Below are 9,882 nucleotides of genomic sequence, written 5' to 3' on the forward strand. Positions count from 1 at the left end.
AAGAATAAGGAGAGTAGAAGTGAAGAGAAGATGCAGTGAAATTGTGTTGTTTTTCAGGTAAAGTATTAGTCCTTATTTATATATGTAATAGGCTTTATTGTTTTCAGATATAGTATTAGTCCTTTTATATATATATATATATATATATATATATATATATATATATATATATATGAGGCTTTTTTTACGATGGTCAAAAAACCCATGGATTGCGAGGGAGATTTGTTACGTTCGACTGCAACCTCCACGCGACACTTGCGATTCAAGCCTAACCCCCAATTTGTAATACCCTATTTCAATAAAATATAATATATAAAGAATGCAATCTATAGTGCAGACTCAACCGCATGTTAGAAACTTAATTGTCACTAGCACAATCCAGACCAAAAATAGCTTATTTCAGTACTTAACACTAGTTTTGAATTTTATCTTATTTTACTGTAAGTTTATTCATCACAAGAAGCCGAGTGACATGTAGAGAAGGTTTCCAGGTTTTCTCCTCCTCAGGGAGATATCACAAATCAAAATTGTATCTTTAAGGTGACAAATTAAATTTTATAAACTTCTTTTCCTTCAAACTTTCCACAGTCTCCTTAAGGCTCACTTCCAAGGGAATAAATTCAATCCCCAAACTCTTTGCTTTTTCCTTCGAAACCTGATATATTGGCGCATATGGCTTATTATCTGCACACCTGGTAATATTGTTGACACAGTGAAACGATATTAAAAAATAAAAACAAGAAAAAATTGAATTATTTATAGTTATACAAATGCAAAACAAAATGTAGACCGAATGAAGAGTCAGTTGGACCCTATAATCTAAAGAGATTTTCATCCAAAAGAAAATTTGAAAGACCATCACATGCGAAATTTTTATTCTTGGCCCTATCTCAGGAACATATAATCCATTAGCTTACGGTGACACATCAAGTATCTCAAATATGCAACAGAAGTTGAATATGTATTGTTGCATGCACAAACCAATACATGTTCAGATCCAGGATACCTAATTAACATAGGGAATGCATAAAATATTCATGTATGGAAACGTCAGTAGATATCCAATCTCCAGCTAAGAGGAGAGTTATTGTCCCCCACCAGTTGTACAGTAATGTATTGTAATTTTAGCAACTTAAAACAATTTTTTTTATGAACACAAGTTACAATAGATTGATATTATAAATTAGGACAAATTGATAGTTGTAAAGTCTTAATTTAGGAAAGTTATGCTGTTTTAGCCAATAGAATCCAAGTTTTGTATAGCTTCAAATCATCAATGCCTATTGCGTTTCTGACACCAAATTCAATTTTCAAACAAGTAAATGAAGCACAGATAGTAAGGTACAAAACACCGGGATTTTTTTTTTTTTTCACGTTATATATGAATTCTATGCATTCTTGAAACTATCAAAATAAATCATACTCACTTCTCTGGAAGTTGCAATGCTGGGTACAAGTTACGTAAAATCTTCACAACGTCTGAGTAATGTGCGACTCTCTCAACCAAACAATATCTTCCATTAGCTGAAGAACTTTCATATGCTAGAATATGGGCATTTGCAACATCTTTCACGTTGATCCATCCAAAAGATGTATTCTGAAATGTTTGCACACCTGTATCATGGTGATGGAATAATTTCTTCAATTATCTAAGAATTGTGCAGTGATGCGAAAAATCAAATATATTGGAAGCAAATAGGAAATACTAATATTCTTTACAATGACAACTAAATAACTCAAAAAGATAGTAAGATGCTGTATGCTTCCTTTTTCTGAGATTACTATCCTATGTAACCCCCATCAAGCTGATGTCGTCAGTCATTCCCAGCCTGCTAACATTAGAGTCAATGTTTGACTTCAACAAAGCTTTATATGCTTCCTCAACTTGGTTTGAATATGGTATAAGGTAAGTTTTTGTGAAATTTGTTAATACTATTCATCATATCAAGTAAATTTTGAACGTTATGGATGCTGATGAAAGAGTAAGACATGCATAATAGCTTTATAGACACTTGGTGAAGAATAAATAAATCCTTTTAGCATCCTATTTATCCAAATAAAGTCACAAAACCCATGAGCAATTTTTGCATAGTATATCTCCGCTTTTACGTTCAACAAAAATAAAATTTCCCCACAATGTTAAGCTATACATCCTTGATGAATTTTTTTATCTTCAACTAATCTCACCCAATAGCACCTTCAAAGGGCCCAATACACTCTTTCTTCCTCAATAAAATCTCTTTCAGGTTAGTTGGATCCAATAATGGACAGCATGTCCACCATCGTTTTGTCCGGCCAAGTCAGGACTAGTTGTGCCTCAAGAAGAGCAACCCCAATGGTTGCATGACCAGACACTCCTTGACGAGTTGCCATGCACCATCATAGTTAGCTCCTTACTAGGTGTTTGTGTTCTACAGGTCACCTTAGTGACATCAAATTGGATCGTTGTCATCCATCTTGTTAGAGCATCTTTCAAGGCATGTTTCTACCCTTGTTCTCCTAGTTTGTTTCACATAGCTCTCTCCCCTCAAGGTTAGGGATCTTTTTCCCTCTCTTCTCATCACTATTTCCCCTCTAGTGTAGCAAAGGCTTGGGAATCAATAGAAGAATTAAAGTAATTCCTTGTGGTTGATTCATTGGAGGGTATCAACAAAAAAACGTGACAAGTTAGACATGGTCTTCAATCTAAGAAGTCTACACTCAAATTTTGATCATGAACATGACCAAATAATATTAGTAAGTGATTACATTCCTTCAATGAACAACTTAGTCAATAGACTTTTCCGAGTGCCTACCTTGTTAAAAGATGAAAATTCAGCTGAAGTTAGTAGGTCAACATCAATGGTAGCACCATGAGGAAGAGGAGGAGGTTGTAGATACTAAAGAGGACATGGTAGCTAAAGTGGATGTCCTCAATGGACATACTGAAAAAGAATAGGTCATACCCAAGAGGGTTGACTATAACAAAACATAAATTTAAACTCACCCTTATGTTGGAGCATATAAATTGTATGCACCAAGCCTAAAAGATATAAACTGAATTCTAGGTCCTTTTAAGGACTTAGTGAGGATACATACAAATTGGTGGTTAAAGCAGATAAGTCCAATACATAGTTTCTCGGGAAAAAACTTCTCCTGGATGAAATGACAATTGATCACTATGTCTTTGGTCCTTTCATAAAACATAGGATTTGAAGCAATATGAAGGGCTGCTTAATTATCACAATACAACTTGATAAGGTCAACTTGACAAAATTTCAACTCTTGAAGGATTGGTTTAATAACATATACATTTCAACTTAACATAATATCTTGCGGTGTATCTACTCTCAATGAACAACCAACCTGATCTACTTCATAATACCTTATAACTTGTGTTGGAAGTCCCACAAGATAAGTTAAACTTTACCTTACAAGCCGATTTTGTGGGGTTGGGTTAGGCTTAAAGTCTACTTACTAACATGGTATCAGAGTCATAGTTAAAGCCTATCCTAGCGAGATTTCTTGGACATTCTATTCCACCCCCTATCAGGCCCTATCAGACCACCTATTTCTAGACCCACACACAAGATTTATATACCTCAGCGTGAGGGGGGGTGTTGGAAGTCCCACAAGATAAGGCAAAGCTCATCTTACAAGCCGGTTTTGTGGAGTTGAGTTAGGCTTAAAGTTCACTTACTAACAACTTGAGTATTTCCTCTATCTTTATGGAACAATCCCTGTCTTGAAGCCTTCTTGATATATCTAAGAATGTGAGAATATGCCAAAAAAACACATTTAATAGCCTTTGTATAGAGTTTGTCTAAGCCTAGAGAGATAATATACACAAAACAAGTACAACTAAATACCTTAGGAGAGACATAAAATAAGGAATCATTTGAAAAAAAAGGAGTGAGGAATTTGATTCTCAAAATAAGAAGGCATTTTATTTATCAGTAAACAAGGCATTATATTTCTCAAAGAACAAGCAGTGAAAATTGCATCTGTCCAATAGTGTACAACATTTGTATTCAACATTAAAGAGCATGTTGTTTCCTTGACATGTGTATTCTTCCTCTCTGTAATGCTATTTTGTTGTGGTGCGTAGACATAGGTGGACTAATAAAAAATACCTTGTGTGGATCAAAAGGAAGAAAGTTCAACAAGAAAACATATTTTAGCATTGTCACTTTGAAAGACTTTAATTTTTTTTTCAAATTGGTTCTTAATCTCAATAAAGACATAAATATGAACAAAAGTTTAAATCTATCTTTCATTAAAATAAATCCAAGTATAATGGCAAAAGTCATCAATAAAGGTTACAAAATCTAAAGTCAAAAGATCTAACACAACTAGGTCCCCAAATATTTGAATAAATGGTAGAGAAAATTGAGTTGCATCTATTTTCATTTTATTTTGGAAAAGATGACATAACATGTTTTACTATTTGACATGATTCACATTCTAACAGTTGTGTCTTAACACTACGAGCTATTATATTCAACTTGGCTAGACTTGGATGACCCAAACCATCATAAAAAAGCTTAAAGGACAAGTGTATGCTTGTTTTCAGATTGTAAAGTCCTTATGATTCATGTCCTTCATCAATTAGATAGCTCGTACCATGTTCCTATATGACAAAAAAACTACAAAACAATTTAAAGAGTGAGTTAATTGGATTAGAGAAGAACAATATAGAATGTACAAGGCAAAATTACGATTTAAAAGAGATAAAGGAATTTGACCAATTCCTTGATATGCAACTTTGGATCCATTAGCTACAATAACAAGGTGGGGAATTTTTTTAGAATAGATAAATGAGAATGAAGAGCTATTACCATGAATATGATTAGAGAACTTGAGTCAAGTACCCATGGACCTTGACTTTCCACATATTGAGAAATACAAGTTGTTTTAACACTTAGCAAGGAACATAAAGCTGTTTTTTGGTGTACCTGGATTTCACATAAGGAACATAGGGTGTAACCTTCCTCTTTGAGACATACTTGAACTAATCTTTATATATATATATATATATATATATATACACACACACACACACACACACACACACACCACATACATCAGCTGAGCATACACTCAGATTTTTTATCACATCTAAATTCAAGTAATAATACTTCATCTCCTTTTTCCACAAGTACGGTGCCCTTTGGGATGATGTATGGTAGGAAGGCCTCAACTGTGATGCAATACTTGGTGAAAAGGCAATTGAATCTATGATGCAGTTCTGGTTGATCGAGATGAGGCTTTGAGGTAGCTCAAGTTTCATCTACATCGAGCTCAATAAAACATGAAGAAATATACTGATGCACATAGAAGGAATGTGGTAGAAAATTGGGTGTATATTAAGTTACTCCCATGTAGGCAGCAACACTATATTTGTCAAAGGATCAACAGTAACCTCTCTTCTCCCTAATATGGTCCTTAACAGTCTATTTCTTGAATCAGGGAAGTTACTTATAAGATTCAGCTACCAATAATGCTTGAATCAACCCAGTGTTTTATGCCTCTTGGCTCAAATGAGCAACGAAGGACACTACTTCAAAACCAACGTTGCCACCTGATATGTTTATAACAGACTTTGATCCTGTTATCTTGGAAGCAGCATCAAACTATGAGAAAAGGAAAACATAATGGCAAAGAAACAGAAAAGTCGCTTATCTTGGAGAAGATACTTCTTTGGAGCCAACAACAAAAGTCTAAGAGCGTTTTCCTCCTTTCTTCCTAGAGCAAATGGCAGTAGTTATAGGGAGCGGTAAGGATAGGATCTATAAATCTACAGTAGAGACCTTTTTAGATCCACACATGAAGGCCCAAAACACTCAAGCCAAGCATGGAAGAGAGTGGAAATTAGAAGCGGACGTATGTTATAGAGAGAAAATGTGGTTACGGAATGAGAAAGGCAAGTCTGTTAAATAGAAAAGGATGGACATAATGTAGGTGTGGAGTATTGGACTGATATTGGGAGTTTAGAGAGAGGAATCTCTAACAAGGGGCTTATAGGCCATACTTTGTTTCTTTTTCTTTTCTTTTTTTATTACAAAATGAATACATCAACTTTTGACTTTAGACACTAATCAAGCTAGATAAAGGAAACATATTAATACTACCATGTAGCTCAACAAGAACTATATGATTAAAATACACATATTTGATATCTCAAATGTACAATTGTACATTTAGATTGTGTTTATTATAAAACCTCCTTTTCATATTCCATTTTAATTTATGCTTCATTATTTTATTTTTCCTTTTCATTTCATTTGATCCACAAAATAGTTTGAGCTGAAAAAAATACATTGTGTAATCAAGATGCAGACAAAACAAATCTATAAATTTTTCAGCATAATATATAAATAGTAATTACCATTAACTACATTTAAAATGGAAGCAGCACTAGTGTTAAGGACTGGTTGCAAGAGAGGTCCAACAACCATTGCTGGGTTAATTGTAACCATGTCAATGTTGTTTTCTTTTACAAATTTCCAGGCTGCATCTTCAGCCAAAGTCTTTGAAAGTGTATACCACATCTAAAACATAAATAGAAAATAGCAAGAAATGTGAAGAACATGGTAACATAACATAAATGACAAATTATAACAATTTGTCAACATTTGAATAAAAATAAGTATGATAGCTCAGTAGCAATTGTCTAATGCATTTAAAATTACAACTATTAAGTTGTTCTCACAACAAAAAAAGGAAGCCGTTAAAAACAAGTTAGTTTATTAGTGCAACTATGCATCAAAATAAGTGAATAAAGAGTGCATAAATATTACCAACAAACTGAATTTAATCGGATGAAGTTGTGAAAACATGTAAAGTAAACAAGAAGGGGTGGTTGAATTGTGTATTTATGACTTTTTAAAATTTTCACAAGTCAGCATTTGAAACTAGTGATCAAATGAAGTTTTAACTTGAAAAACATACTGCTAAGAAGTTTTTCATAAGAGTAGCATGTAATGAAGATTGTCAAACGCAACTTCAAGTTGACAAATGCACTATCAAAAATACTTTTCAAAAGCTTTTCTCAAAACTCTCCTTTAGTTAGTTGCAGATTAATAATATGAAATTCAAAGACATAAGGGTAGAGAGAGATCTACACAACATGTTTTTACACCGGTTTGTTTGAAAACTCAGACTATGTCTAGTTTTTTATCAACACAATCAAGTTCCATTGGTTGACTAACTTTACCGATACAAAACGAGTATTCTTTCAACCTCAGTCACTCCTAGCTAAACACAATATTATTTGAACTACAATTACTCCCGGCTACACACTAACTATTGTTTAAACAGGCAGTCACTCCTACCTAAACAGTGAATATTATTTGGACCTAATCACTCCTAGCTAAATACTTTGATTATACAAAGGGTGGTATCTAAATGGTCACAAGGTTTGTTCACTAAAAGAGAGTTAATGTTCTAAGACGGAATACAAGATTAAGAAAACTTTTTTAGGTTGTCAATGAACACAACATTGTTTTTGCTCAAAAACTTAAGGCTTAAGGATTACAAAAGATTACAAGAGCATTAAGAGCTTTTTCTTTACTATCATCATTAACCTTTCTTCTCAAGAGGTCTTCTATATACAGATATTGAGAAAAAGATAATCATTACTAATCCTTTGGAGCCATTGTGAGGTCTTGTGAATACATAAGGTTTTATGCATCTGTTGATTCCAAAAAACACCTAACAACAGACACGTTAAAATTGGAGGGAGATTTTTGGGATTTCAATTTCCAAAATTGCATTCTATAAATGTAGTAAAAGTGAAAATAATAAAAAAGACTTGTATTTAAAAGATGACTCATAATTCCAATCTAGGAAACTTATATTTGACTTTTGTTGTTTACTTGTATGCTTTGTTGAAGAAACTTAAGACTTTTTTTGCTACAGCGTTCTTGGAGTTGCCTGCTACATACAAACTATTCGGGTTTTCAAACCATTGGGTAGAACATTAGTTATATAGCGAAAAACATTTGTGCACTTACATGCTTTGGAAATCAAAGAATAGGAGACATTCTCGCGGGAAGATATTGGTTGTTGTCCTTGTGAGGTACTTTGATTTTTCTATCAATGGTTTCTATTAATGTTTTGTGTGTGTGGATGTCTGTTTGGGAACAAACCATGTCTGACAATAAAAATTAAAGGTGGGGCAAATCAGGCCGTTTTGACCCGTCAAAAAATTAAGGCACTGGTCGATGTACTAAAACAAGCTGAAAATCTTCACCCATCCCGCCAATGGGTTAGCCAATAGGTTGGCGAGGTGGTCCACTAATATTTTTTTTTAAATTTGTTAATATATATATATATATATATATATATATATATATATATATTCTAAGTATATATAATTATATACATATTTTTTAAACTTAATTATTAATTAAAATATATTTATTCTATTATAATTAATAATTAGAATTTAATTGTGTCAATGTTTTAAATTGCAAAACTATTACATATTTATATCTTGAAATATTACAATATAAAAAAGTTAATCTTTTTAAAATATTTTTTATTTTAACTTTTAATTCAAAAACGAAGTTAGACCCGTGGATCAGCCTTTCACCTTTGGCTGGTAAGTTAGACAGGTTAGATGGAACAGGACAAAATTTTGTATGCTCGCGGCGGTTGTGGCTCCCTTTGCTGCTCTACTAAAAATTTGCTCGATTTGGTTTACATAAAAAGCATATTCATCAACTTGCTGGTATATTTAATATTAGCTGGTATATGCAATATTAGGGATGAAATTGACCACTTATTATACTCAAATGTCATTGATTAGTGCAATGAGTTAGGGGGGACAGGGGATGAAGATAATGACAATGAAGATGGAGAATGAATTGGTCTTCATGATCCCACTCTTGAGCAACTTGTCTATCAAGTTTCAAGGGTTGGAGAAAAAAAAAATAATCAAGGATAAAAAAGTATGCAATAAAAGAAAGCAACTATGAACTGCTAGTATTGTCATTGAATCTTCGTATACTTCCAAGAAAAGACGAAACGACACATACCTGTGACTCCCTACAGAAATCTGGGTCGGAAAACCATGTTTCGTCAACCACTACATCAGGGGTTCGAGGCTTTCCATTGTACGCAACTGCAGCAATAGAAGAGGTTAAAACGACGCGTTTCAGCACCGGCGAGTTTACACACGATCTCAGAACATTGAGAGTCCCCTTCACTGCTGGGTCCAACAATTCAGCCTAAAATCGATAAAAGAAAAAACACAAAATATTAGACGGCCACACATAAAAAAAAAATGCACAAATCGAATTGCAAATGAAACAAACCTGCGGATCCTTGACATCGTGATAAAAGGGAGAAGCAGTGTGAAACACAGCGTGACACCCTTGAACGACAGAGTCAAATGAACCTTCTTCTAGAAGATTCGCCTTGCAGAGATGCAATCTCTCCTTGGCACCATCAAGTTTAAGCAAGTGATTTACCTTTTTGGGATCATCTACACATCACATTTTATCCAATCTTTAATTTTCGAAATGATAATGCGTCACTGTGACCACAACCGTGACGAAAAATTATCACCCACGAAAACAACAAATTAAAGAAGAAAAAAATAACACCGACTTGGGTCGCGAACAGTGGCCTTAACAGTGTAACCACGATGGAGAAGAAATTTGACGATCCAGGAAGCAATGTAACCGGAAGCGCCGGTGACGCACGCCACTTGCCCAGCGCCGCTGCTCATTCTGGTTTTCTTCTTTTGCTCTGAGCTGATTCTCTGTTCACTCTGGCTTTTTGATGAACATCTGTCTTGCGTGATCTCAATCTGCGAAAATGTTAGTCGAATTATTTTACTGGTCTTATAGAAATAAAATAAAAATATCAAGCTGAAGAAGATATACTAATACTAAT

General features: G+C 33.9%; 1 protein-coding gene across 1 annotated transcript; it reads right to left on the reverse strand.

Annotated features, from left to right (window-relative positions):
* Window positions 1-394: 394 nt before the first annotated feature.
* LOC114163483 (cinnamoyl-CoA reductase CAD2) lies at window positions 395-9,882 on the reverse strand. Its single transcript, XM_028047796.2, has 6 exons — window positions 9,595-9,882; window positions 9,300-9,469; window positions 9,021-9,212; window positions 6,368-6,530; window positions 1,428-1,614; window positions 395-692 (listed from the first exon to the last, which is right to left on the reverse strand). Exons 1-6 carry the CDS (start codon window positions 9,713-9,715, stop codon window positions 536-538), a joined length of 990 nt encoding a protein of 329 aa, XP_027903597.1. The 5' UTR covers window positions 9,716-9,882; the 3' UTR covers window positions 395-535.

This window comes from Vigna unguiculata, chromosome 1 (genome assembly GCF_037176805.1).
Source record: "Vigna unguiculata cultivar grain cowpea cultivar isolate G323 ecotype 2 chromosome 1, ASM3717680v1, whole genome shotgun sequence".
Taxonomy (NCBI): Eukaryota; Viridiplantae; Streptophyta; class Magnoliopsida; order Fabales; family Fabaceae; genus Vigna; species Vigna unguiculata.

What these genes read in the sequence shown, in the direction of transcription:
- LOC114163483 (XM_028047796.2), bottom strand. Translation starts at nt 9,715, where the DNA reads ATGAGCAGCGGCGCTGGGCAAGTGGCGTGCGTCACCGGCGCTTCCGGT. An exon ending in ACGATGTCAAGGATCCGCAG is followed by an intron (nt 9,213 to 9,299) that starts GTTTGTTTCATT and finishes TATCGATTTTAG; the next exon opens with GCTGAATTGTTGGACCCAGC. An exon ending in CATTTTAAATGTAGTTAATG is followed by an intron (nt 1,615 to 6,367) that starts GTAATTACTATT and finishes ACCATGATACAG; the next exon opens with GTGTGCAAACATTTCAGAAT.